The 11,534-nt window shown below is 61.9% G+C and overlaps 1 protein-coding gene across 7 annotated transcripts; it reads right to left on the bottom strand.

The window, feature by feature from the left end:
- Nucleotides 1-858: 858 nt before the first annotated feature.
- Nucleotides 859-11,201, bottom strand: ADAM15 (ADAM metallopeptidase domain 15). Of its 7 annotated transcripts, none has more exons than XM_079760936.1 (23): nucleotides 11,032-11,201; nucleotides 9,791-9,897; nucleotides 9,101-9,177; nucleotides 8,607-8,685; nucleotides 8,355-8,431; nucleotides 8,068-8,260; nucleotides 7,263-7,328; nucleotides 7,112-7,180; nucleotides 6,864-7,033; nucleotides 6,640-6,724; nucleotides 5,766-5,914; nucleotides 5,506-5,680; nucleotides 5,144-5,236; nucleotides 4,722-5,026; nucleotides 4,437-4,632; nucleotides 4,098-4,175; nucleotides 3,605-3,677; nucleotides 3,252-3,390; nucleotides 2,774-2,843; nucleotides 2,135-2,209; nucleotides 1,653-1,724; nucleotides 1,268-1,392; nucleotides 859-1,169 (listed from the first exon to the last, which is right to left on the bottom strand). In XM_079760936.1, exons 1-23 carry the CDS (start codon nucleotides 11,108-11,110, stop codon nucleotides 1,127-1,129), a joined length of 2,595 nt encoding a protein of 864 aa, XP_079617062.1. In that variant the 5' UTR covers nucleotides 11,111-11,201; the 3' UTR covers nucleotides 859-1,126. The 7 variants fall into 7 exon arrangements, with proteins under 7 accessions (XP_079617062.1, XP_079617063.1, XP_079617064.1 ...); XM_079760937.1 differs by having other exon boundaries at nucleotides 2,135-2,206; XM_079760938.1 differs by lacking the exon at nucleotides 1,653-1,724.
- Between the last annotated feature and the right edge of the window lie 333 nt (nucleotides 11,202-11,534).

Here is an 11,534-nt window from a genome sequence, read left to right as displayed (position 1 = left end):
GGGCGCCTCGCTCCCTCCGTGCGGGTTATAAGGGGGCTGTATCTGTCGTGTCCGCATCAGTACCCGGCAGACGGCGTTCTCGGGCGTTTGGGAGGTTTAAGCAGCAGCACACGCCCTTTGCCCAGGAAGAGTAAAGCGAGGCCTGAGCCAGGACCCGCGAAGCCTGTCCAGCCCTCTAAGCCCGTCGCCCCGTTTTCTCTGCACATCCAGGGACAGCGCTGGGGGACGGGGCAAATGGCCTGCCCCCCACCGAGCTTTCAGGAGTGAGCTCGATGCCCACCTTGGGGTTGGCGCCTGTCCCTTTCCGCCCCACACCTTGGTTCTGGGCTGGGGGCCCACGCAGCCCCAGCCCTGAAGACGAATTAATGAGGTGGTTGCGGCTGGTACAAAGCACCTTTGTTCCCGAGCCCTCAGGTGGGGGCGGGGGAGGAGGCAGGTGCGTGGCCTTGGGATCGTGGGAGCCGCTGCCGGGCTCCACCCCGGCTCCAGGGCTCTGAGAACACCAGCCAGATCCACTTTTCCCGGCACCAGTCAGAGGGTGGGGACGGCAGGCTCCGCCGCCTGGCTGGTTGGTCCGATGGTCGCCCCTAGGCGTTGGGGGCGAGGGCTTGGCGACTAGGGATAGCGAAGGGCGCACAACTCTCTTTGGCAATGGATTGTGCGGAGACCCGCCCCAAGCTGGGCAGAAACTAGCTGCTGCTCCAGCCTGGGACTCTCGTCCTCCCAATCCAGTCTTCGTCTGAGGCGACAGCGTCCCCTGGCGGCCAGACGAACCGCAATGGGCGGGGGGTTGGGGTGGAGGGTGACCCAGACTTCCCCGAGCAGACAAACTCCGAGGCAAGCTCCTAAAATCTTCCGTTTATTACAGCCGAGCAGAGAGACTGTGCGCACCTCCCTCAGCCAGGTCCAGCGCCCAGCTCCGCCTAAGCCCCATCTGTAACTGCGCGCGCAGGTCCCCAGGGTGCAGCTCCACAGCTCGTGGGGTGTCTTAAGAGGCCTGCTCCTTTGCATCCAGGCTCTGGCTCCTTCCATCATCGCGGGGTGTGTGGAGGGGTGCCCCAGGGGACCGGCCCACGCCTCTTGAAGTCCTAGGTTGGGTTGGAGGCAGGTGGAACTTCAGAAGAGGTCAGAGGTAGAGGGAGGACACAGCTGGGGGCGGCGGTGCAGGCCTGGGGTGCCGGGAGCAGAGAAAAGAGGTCAGAGGTTCCCTTTTCCCAGACCACTCTGCCCTGCCCACCCACCCATTTCCAGCGACCTCCTCGCCCACCTGGAAGGTACCACTAGGGGCGGGATTCCAGCTCCTGGACCAGGCTGGTCACTTGAAGGACACAGGCCCTGGGGGTCTGCAGGGAGTGGCTTCCTCGGGGGTGGGGGCTTGGCAGGCCCCTGAGACTGAGAACGAGAGAAGGTAGGACACAGGCTTGGGAGAGGCTGTCATGTTGGGCTCCTCCCCCCCCCATGTGCTGGTGCTGGGGAACACCAGCTGTGGGGGCGGGGGGAGCACCAGAGGTCCTCTTTGTTTCCATCTGTCACCATAAGAGTACCAGTGGGGTGTGTGCCCTCAGGCACAGAGGGGAGATCTCGCCACGGCCACAGCCACCACAGCCCTGGATGGTGGAAAAGGCTGTGACCTGCTCTCCCCCCACTGTTACCTTCGGGTGCCTCACCACCGGGTCAGCGGGCAGAGGGCGGGTGGGGGGACTAGGTCGGTCAGCCAGCGCAGCCTGAACAGAGAGAGGGGCAGTGACTGTGAGAGCACATCGAGGGGCAGTGAGCATGCAGAGGTGCCCCCCAGGGGTTCAGACCAACATGCACAACCAGCCAGAGGGCAGGAGCACGGGGACATGCGCACAGGGCTTGGGTGCATGCCAGCCGATGTCTGGGGGAGGAAGGTGTGGGTCACCGTGCTGTCCCTGGCCCACTGCAGTCCCGCCTCTAACCACCAGATGGTGGTAGAAGCCAAGGCAGGAGGCTCACCCTTTGCTGCTTCTGGGGCTCAGAGTGTCTGAAGGCTGAGGGGCACCCTGGTCCCCTAATGAAGAGCACCACCGGCAGGGAACAGGGGTGAGAACTGCAGTTGGGCACCAAGCCTCCCGCCGGCCCGGAGCCAGGGCAGGGCCTGGCCCAGATTTACCTGGAGTCTCTTGGGCACAGGGTCAGGAGGCAGTGGCCGTGAAGGGGGTGCCGGGAAGCCAAGAGCACTAGCCTGCTGAGGTCGCAGGAGGAGCCAACAGGCAGAGTGGGGTCGGGGGAGGGAGCGGAGAGAGAGACAGATGTGGGCAGAGAGGGTTAGTGCCCAGGGAGGGGCCGCTAGGACCCCAGGGACAATGGGGTTGTGCGTGCCGTTATTCATTTGCATGCAGAGGCGGTGACAAGTGGTAGACTGGGCATGGAGACCACCTCCGCACACATACTCTGTCATCAGATCCAGAGGGCTCAGGGCAAGGCACTCACCAGCCCTCTGCCCGTGGTGAACACTGAAGGCCATCCTGGGTCCCACCCTCCCTTTCCTTCCAGGGACCCAGCTTGGTCTCAAAGCCACAGCGTGGTGAGCTCCAAGAGGCCAGCAGACCCTCCTCAAGGCCCTGCCCCCCCCCCCCCCCCCACTCCAGGCTGGACTTGGTTTCTCAGCTGCAACCAGGAGGGAGGCAAGGGCGGGCCTGGCTCCTTTGATGGACTCTTGGGCGCTGTGAGTCTTTCTCTGGGCCCACCCCGGGGCCCAAGCTGGATGCCGGGCCACAATGGGGCCCTCTCTCCGGCATTCAGGACTCACCTTGACACCTGGCATCAGCTGGGCCCTCTGCGGGGGTCCAGGGCGTGCTGGGGGACCAGACTGAGCTGCCCTAAGCATGGAGAAAGGCAGGGGGGAGGGGGCTCAGCCTCAGACCCTGTTCTCCTCCCATATGCCACTCTTTAACCCTTTGCAGCCCCTTGAGAGGAGCATGTGTGGGGCTTAGGCCCAATGGGTGGGGGGTGGAAGCTGATCAGCCTGGGAACCCCACTTCCCCAGCACAGGGGCTCCTGGGGGGAAGTGATCCTAGCATCCCAGCTTACCCCCTCAGGTCTACCAGTCTACGTGTGAGGTGAAGCGTTCCAGGGAACATGGAGGGAAGGGAGGTGTGTGGGGTGTGGCCCCAAGGGGCTGGGGGTCAGAGCCAGGTGGCAGGGGCTGCAGAGGGGGAAGGGGCAGGGCTCCAGGCTGTTGTCCTCAAAAGAGCTGTGGAGGGAGCTGGTAGCAGGGAGGCTGGTACCTGTATTGGCAGCTGGGTCCCTTGAGCTGGCAGAGTCGCTGGCGCAGGCGGGCACGGTACCAGTAGCTGGCACCAAGCAGCACCAAGATCAGCAGCAACAGGAGGCTGAGGAGCAGTCCTGTGGTCAGGGACCTGGAGGCTGTGGGGTGAAGGCGGGTTTGAAGGTGAGCAGGGCTGAGAACTCCACACCCAGGAAGGGGCAGGGGGCAGGGAGTCAAGTCAGGTGTTCAGAGAAAGTGAGGGGGTCAGGGGTCACAGAGTCAGGGAACCAGCCGTGAAGGGGTGGGGAAAAGAGAGGGGGAAAGGATGAGCCGCTCTGCCCTCCCAGCTGCCCCGTCCCCAGGCCTTGCTACCTCTGATCCGGGCACTGCAGTCAGGGGGTGCCCAGCCCTCCGCACAGTGGCAGAGCCTGTTGCTGTCGCAGACCTAGGAGGAACAGGTTGAACCAACAATGAGGGGCTCTGCACTCTGGGGCCGTGTTCCCCTGTCCCCAGCTTTTCAAGATCTCAGATATCCACAACTGGCCGTGAGCTGGGGATTATGGGGGGCAGAGAGCCAGCACTCTGGGAGTCTTTATGCTGGAGGAAATGAGATCGAACTACTACTGTGAGTGCCTTCTAGATGCTGGGCACCAAGTTAGAAGCTTTCAGACTCATCTCATGTCCCTCAGGAAGGGGGTACTGTTACTGTGCCCATTGGACAGATGAGGACACTGAGCTCAGAGGGGAATAACTGCCCCAGGCCATGCAGCTGGGCGGTGGAAGAGCAAGGATTGGAACCAGGCATGTCTGTTGCCCAAGGCCTGGAGGCTCCCCGCTCCCCTTTCTCGTTCCCATGCCAGCTCACCCCGTGCCCGTGGCATTTGCTGCGACATTCCTGTGCTCCCAGGAGGTCCAGAGGCTGGCATCGATGGTCGATGCACACCTGCCCAGTGGGGAAGGAAGAGCAAGGATCACATTCTGGCAGAACTTACCAGCATTGGAAGCCAACATGGCTCAGGCCGCACCCTGCTTTTTCAGAGGGGAAAACCAAGGCTCAGAGGCTGACAGGACTCGGCTCCGTCACGAGCATGTGAACTCCCCTCAGATCTGTGCCTTTTACACGGGTGGACCGTGAGGCCTGGGCACTGCTCGCCGTGGTCCACATATCCCTCCCCACTGAGCCTGGCTCACCCAGGTTGCTCACCAGGCCAGGGCCACAGGCTGTGCCAGGCAGGGTCAGGAGGGGCTGGGCCACGTCGTTGCCCAGGTCCAGGTGTGCCCAGCTGCAGTTCAGCTGGGTCCCGTTGGCGTCGAGGATCTCCCAGTGCAGATCCCGGGCGGAGCCCAGCAGAGGCTGGGCCGTGCCCCCCCGGCACTGGAGCTGCCCGCAAATGGCATCTCTGGGGTGAGGAAGGAGGCACGGGGTCTGTGGGAGTGGGTCCAAGGCTCCCACAGACCTGGGGGAGGGGCCGTTTATTTCCTCACATACCTCGGGTCACAGGACAGGTAGCTGCCAGTAGGACTGCGCCCGCAGCTCCCAAAGGCATCCCCCCGAGTATTGGCAGTGAGGAGGCAAGGGGGTGCGGCGGGCTGGGCCCCCGGCCCCCACAGAGCCTGGCACTGTTGGGCATAGGAAGCACAGCGCCCTCGCATGCACACAGCCTGTCCGCCGTCACACGGCTCGCCATCCCCCAGGCTGATGTCGGGAGGGCACTGGGAGCTGTCTCCTGTGCAGAATTCGGGCAAGTCGCAGTCCCCTCTCTTTGGACGGCACGGCCAGCCAGCCGGGCGCAGCTGTGGAGGGTGAGTGAGTATCAGTGTTGGTGCCGGGCAAATCCAGCCAGGCCCTGGGAGTCAGGATGACTCTGTCCGCCCGGCCCCTGGCACATGAGCTCTGGAAGACTAGTCCACCTGGCAGTTTTGACAGCAGGGTCCATCGGATGCACACTGTGCCCCTGGCCTCAGCTGGCAGGTGAAGTAGTCACAGCAGGGATCGGTGCAGTCCTGTGGGCCAGGGCACAGAGGGGCTGGGCGTCAGAGCAGGCTGGCCTGGGCCTACCTCCGATCCCTCCCAGAGCCTGACCCCAAAGGACGCCCACAGCCAGTGAAAGCTACAGCCCCACCATTCCCATGCTGTCCCTGCAGACGGGGAGGTGGGAGAGGGGTGAGAGCCCTTCAGAACCAGAGAGGGGCTCAGGAGGCGTGGAGGGAGCCCGTGAGCCAGGGCAAGGGCACAGAAGTGCGAGGGGCAAGGCTGTGGGGGAGGGGCTCACATCTGGGAAGTCACAGCTGTGCTGTTTGCTCATCTCCACAATCTTATTTCCACGGACAGTCGCCATGGAGGACAGGCGGGGCAGTTGTTCAAAGAGGCAGCTGCCCATCCCATCCAGGAGGGCTCTCTCCAGGGCCTGTCGGCTGCAGTTGCTGAAGTTCAGGCCGGGCAGGAAGCTGGGGAGGGCGGCAAGGAAGGTTGGGGCTGCAGACCCCTGGCGGACCCCTGCCCATCCCCTCTTTGCATCCTGCGGTTACTCACTCTGTGGAGGCCTCCATGATGCAGCTCTTGGCCGGGGCTGGGCCTGGGCAGGGGCAGCTGTTCCCAGGTGGGTCATGGTCCAGGCCCAGGCTGTGGCCCAACTCATGGGCTATGGAGGAGGCAACTCCCAGGATGCTTATGGAGTGGTCCTATGGGGAAGGGGTGTCCCAGGTCCAACACCAGGCTAACTGCTCCTGTTCTCTCCCCATCTGACCTCGTGGGCACTCAGCAGGCACTGCCTCTCTCCTTAGTTGCTTCTAAAGTAGGAGGAGAGCCAGGCCAGCGTGGCTCAGTGGTTGAGCACTGACCTATGAACCTGGAGGTCACGGTTCGATTCCCAGTCAGGGCATATGCTAAGGTTGCTGGCTCAATCCCCAGTGGGGGGTGTGCAGGAGGCAGCCAGTCAAATGATTCTCATCATTGATGTTTCTATCTCTCTCTCTCCCCCTCTCCCTTCCTCTCTGAAATCAATAAAAATATGTTACAAATGAATGAATGAATGAATTAATTAATTAATTAAAAAAATAAATAAATAAAGTGGTAGGAGAGCCCAGGCCTGGGGGGCAGGAAACCTGGGTTCTAGCTCAGCTCTGTTCTCCCTCCCTCACTGTGTGGTCCTGGGAGATCACCTCTGTTCTTTGGGCCTCAGCTCCCCCCCCCCCCCCAAATGGGAAAACCTCCCGGGTGAAGACTGTACACTGATGAGCTGGCCATCAGTGAGGGTGCCCTGACTGCAGAAGCCACATGATGTACCCCTGCTCTCTACACCTATCACTTGGGGTTGGGTAACTTTGTAGGGGGGTTCAGTGAATATAAATGGTACCACCAAGAGGAACTTAATCGGGAATGGGCAAGAGACCTGGAAACAGCTCACCATGTTCACACCTCCTGAGTAGTCAGGAGAACAGATGGAGTTCTGAATGGCCATGCCCACCATGGGCCCAGAGAATGAAGTAGCTCTGTGGAATTGAGAAGTCAAAGGTCAAGGCCAAAAACCAGGGGAGGCTAGAGCTTCAGGGCCTCCGGGAGGGAGCTGGGCTGTACAACTGGCCAGGTCAGGGCCGAGCTGGCCCCACGGACTGAGCCTGGGGACCTTACGTCACCAGCTGGGCACTGTCGTGGGGCACACGAGGCAGCAAGTCGGTCCGGCGCCAGCGGAGGAAGCTGTCTAGCGTAACACCTGGGTCTTGGCTTATCTCTACCAGGTCTTGGTGCGTCCAAGCCTCCAGGCCCACGAGTGCCACTCGTACATTCAGGGGCCGGAAGAACTGAAAAAGAGCCGGGGCTCAGGAGAGGGGTTCTCACGGTGAGGGGGCCGCAAGGATGCCATCCAGCCTGACACTCACTGTGTCCAGGAGGAGGGCCACTTCCAGGGTGCGGTTCAGCAGGTACTGGAAGTCTGGGTACCTCTGGACCTGCGGGTTAAGAGAGGTGCCCGTGACAGGTGGCAGGGCAGGTGGGGGTCTGGGCAGGACAGGCAGGGGCCAGCAAGCTCACCTCTGAATGATCAGCTACAATCATTAGCTCAATAATCTTCGTCTCGGTCACCACATCCCGCCTCCACTGTGGACAAGAAGGAGCATCAGGCACTCGGGCCGCTCAGTGCCAGCAGCCGCAGGGCCGACCAAGCTGTGTCCGCTCCCACCCGGAGGACAGGGAAGAGCGCCTTTTACAGAGGAGCCACGGGGAGCCGAGAGGCTAGGGCCTTGCCCACGGTGGGCCAGGAAGTCGGTTAGGAAGCTGGGGAGCAGAGCCCTGCTTTCCTGGCTCCAAACTCAATGTGTTGTTTTGTTTTTTTCCAAATTAAAAATAATAATAACAATAGCCAACACTATCAAATACTTACCCTACGTCAGGCATAGTTCTAAGCACTTTAAATACATACGGAGTCACTTAATTTTCATAGCAACCCTGTAACATCTGTAGTTTTATTATCTCCATTTTACAAATTAGGAAACTCAGTTTTCATTGCTTTATTGTTGGTAACTATGTATTTTCTATATCCAAGTGAGCTCTCTACATAGGGGATCAGAAGACATGAGGCGCTGGAGTCCAGTACGTACATCTAAATCCTTGATAGACCATTTCTTAGTTGAATGGCCTTCGGCAAGTCATTTGATATCTCCCACTAAAATAGAGCTGTCCATCGCACCCACCTCCCAGGGTTGCTGGGAAGAGTAAAGGGGATAATGTTCATAAAGTGTCTGCCACGTGGAAATCGCTCCATTAGCAGGAGCTGTGGTTACTGCGGACAAATCGCTCTGAGGGTCCTGGGGCCCGCCCTCCTGCCGTACCGCCTTACCCGGTGCATGTGACGCTGTCCCAGGGGGCGCTCCGGCGGAGCCTGAGCGGACACCGATTCACGCCAGCTCAGGGTGCAAGTGTGGCCTGGCACGGGGAGATCTTGGATCCGGGAGACAATGGGAGGACCCCGAAGGTCCCCAGGCCTCAGCTCCAGGGTGTAGCTTTTCTCGGGGGACAGGATCACCAAGCCACTAGGGAAAGATGCAGAATGTCAGACAACTGCTCAGCTTCATGCCTCATGCCCTGCCGCCTCTCCAACGCCGTGGACTCCCCGCCCCCACCTACCTGAGCCCGGAGCAGGCGCAGACGGAGGCCCAGGAGGCTGCCTGGCCCTGCACTCCGCCCTGGTAGCAGCAGTTCTCCTAGAGCACAGAACAGAGCGCCGTTTGCAGGGGAGGCCAGGGTTTCCGCCCCGGAGACTTGCCTGTGGGTTAAGACACGTAGCATCTTCCCACCCCCTCCGGGGATGGCCCCCTCCAGCCGTCCCCTCCTGCCTTCCCTCAGGCCAGAAACAGGGCCCGGGAGGGCCTGACTCACCAGCGTGTGTCCCTCACTGACCACCCTGGTGCCATCAGGTTGGTACCACACCAGGGTTGGGTGGCCCGGGACCAGCTCCCTGTGGAGGGAAGACCAAGGGGAGCAGCATCAGCTCTCGCCCAGGGTGCTGCAGTGCCCGCCCGGGGCCTGAAGGTGATAGAGGGTTAACGGGGTGCCAGGCATTCCCCCATCCTCCCTGCTTCCCCCAGAGGCAGCAGGGCACAGTGGTTGGGCCACGAATTCTGCCAGGCTTTCTGGGTTCCAACCTGGATTTCACCACACACTAGCTGTGTGACCTTGGGCAAGTTCTGTAACCTCTCTGTGCCTTGACTTCTTTATATACAAAATGAGGACAATAATAATACCTTACTTGTATCTACTTGTAGGGATGTTAGGAGGATTATATGAACCCAAGCACTTAGTACCTAACACATAGTAAATGCTATGTAAGTTGTTAGCCGTGTTATCGTTATTATCATCACCACTGCCTTTACCTATTCTGTAGCAGCTCCAGGATATGGCTCTCACCATCCAATTCCAACTTGATCCATAAAGTCTCAGGCAGGCTGGTCTGTGGGCACCAGAGAGCAGGTCACCTCCCTGGCCCTGCCCCAAACCCCCACTCTCCCTAACCAGAAGATGTCAGGCCCTTAGGCGAGCACCAATGATTAGATCACTGATTGGGGGGGCTGTCCCAAGGGAGGGGTCAGGAAGGCCTGTCTGGCCTGGGGCATTGTTCTGGGGGGTTGTGCTGGGAGGTCAGAGAAGGTATCTTGAGCCGCCCCCTTCTCGGCTTCCTGCCCAGAGAGGAAGCACCGTGGAGGACTCGGCGCAGGCCCCAGCCCTTCCTCTGACTCAGCTTTAGAATTAGGGGTAAGGGGAGGGCATTGGGTGAGGTCCTGACTCTCTCTCCAAGTCCCCCCACGGAGAAAACCAACAAATGAGACCAAGAAATCAAGTGTGACCTCGGGATTTCCCAGCGGCCATGGATGGGCTGGGTGGGGCTGAGGCAGATGTGTGTGTAGAAGGGAGAGGGAGATACATGAAGCCAGGTGCGGGGGTGTGATGGGAGAGGTGTCCGTGCCGCACTGAGGTCCACTCGCCTGCTCTTCAGCCAAGCTCTATCTGGAGACACCTGATTGGTGGGTGACAGGGTGGTACATTGAGGGTACAGAGAGGCTCACCTGCAGCACCTCTGCCAGGCTGAGTGTGAGGTTGTCCTGAAGGACCTGGGGTTCCAAGGGCCCCCTCAGGGTCTTCTCTGGAATTGCCTGCTCCTCCTGGGCGCCACCTGCAGGGTCCCCAGAATACTGAGGGACTCCGCACCAGCTGGTGCCCTCTGACCCACCTGGTTCCCAATACTTCAAGGCCCTTCTCTGCCCGAAGGACTCCTGAATTGCATGCCGGGACTTAAAGGAGAATACTGGGGGTGTGGGCTTCCTCCAATAGCGTGCTTTCATCCCACCAACACACCCCCAAGTTCCCCCCAAAATGGAGCTAGCCCAGCCTGTGGCTCCTCCCTCTCGCCCCCCAGGCCAATCCCAGGTTCTCATAGGGACCCTCTCCCCTCCCACTCCCACCCAATCTCCCCTGCACCGCCCCCGCCCCAAGAAACGCCCCCTATGAGGACTGAGGGAAGCCTCGTGGCTGGGTGCCCACTCACCCTCCCCTCTTCTCACGTCGGAGATGCTGGGAACGCCCATTTCTGGGTGAGCAGTGCAAACACCACCATCCCCTCCCTAAACACCCTCATGCCCAGTTAGGCACACCCGCGCCCCACAGCCTCTGCTTCCTCCCTGTGCCCCCCCTCGCACAATGGCCCTCTCTCCTCCGGACACTCCACCCTCGCCTGCCCTCTCGGCCCCCGGCCCAAGACCGCAGCAGGAAGTGAAAGTTCCAAGGAGGAGTTGGTGTCCCAGCCTCTTTCCTGGCCAAGTCTCCCCTCTTTTGGCTTCTCCCGGGCCCCCCGCCAGCTCAGCCAGCTTTCTGGTGGCATCAGCACCAGAGTGAGAGGTGCCTGGCCGATCAGGCCTAGGTGGCGGCGGCAAGAATCCTCTTCGCCAGCCCTACGAGCGTGTCCACTGGGCACCCTGGCACGGGTGACACGGTCAACCAGGCCCCAAAGGAGCGAGGCCTCCGTCCTGGGGAGCGGTGACCCACTCCCGGAGGGGCGGGGCGCTGCGCCAGGGCCCTGGAGCTGGTACCAGCGCCGGGAAGTGTCCGCGGGGACCGTGCCGAGGGTGATCCTTTCCTCTCCTCTCCATCGCCCAGTCGCCGGCCCTCGCCCAGGGCCGCAGACCAGCGCCGGCCGCGCTCTGGTTGGGGTCTCCCAGGGTCTCCTTCTGACCCCAGTACCCCGATGCCTCCCGACCTCCCTGCGCCTCTTTCCAGTCCCCCCCTGGCCCACTCCTGGCCCCGCACTCACGTGTCCCTGGAAGCGACGGGAAGGGCAGGGGGCTGCCCGCGCCCAGGAGCCCCAGGGCCCAGAGCAGCGCCAGCCGCATGACAGCGGCGCCCGGGGCCGGCGAGGGCGGCAGGTGCCGGGCCGCGCGCCGAGTCGCAGCGGCGGCCGGGTCTGCCTCGCGCACTGCGCCGCGCGGGGCCGCCGCCAGGCCCCGCCCCTCCCCTCTCACAGGGTCCCGAGCCAGGCCCCGCCCCGCCGCCGCGGCCCCGCCCCTGGAGGCCCCGCCCCTTGGAGGCCCCGCCCCGCCGCGCCGGTTCCTAAAGAAGCCGGCCGGGAACCCTGACTCCGCTCGCTCAGCGCCGCGCCGCCGCTTTCCTGCTGCTGTGCTGGGTGGGAGCCGAGGCCGGTCCGACCGGCTGGGGCGTCGCTTTTCCACCCGCCGCAGGTCCGGACTTCTTCCTAGCAGCGTGGCTGCCTCCCGCCTCCAGCCCGCCGCCCGGCCCGGCGGCGATCGGGGCCAGTTC

The sequence above is a fragment of the Cnephaeus nilssonii genome (assembly GCF_951640355.1).
Source record: "Cnephaeus nilssonii genome assembly, chromosome: 21".
Taxonomy (NCBI): domain Eukaryota; kingdom Metazoa; phylum Chordata; class Mammalia; order Chiroptera; family Vespertilionidae; genus Cnephaeus; species Cnephaeus nilssonii.
The sequence above is the reverse complement of the archived record's forward strand: the minus strand, read 5'-3'. Positions and strand labels throughout refer to the sequence as shown.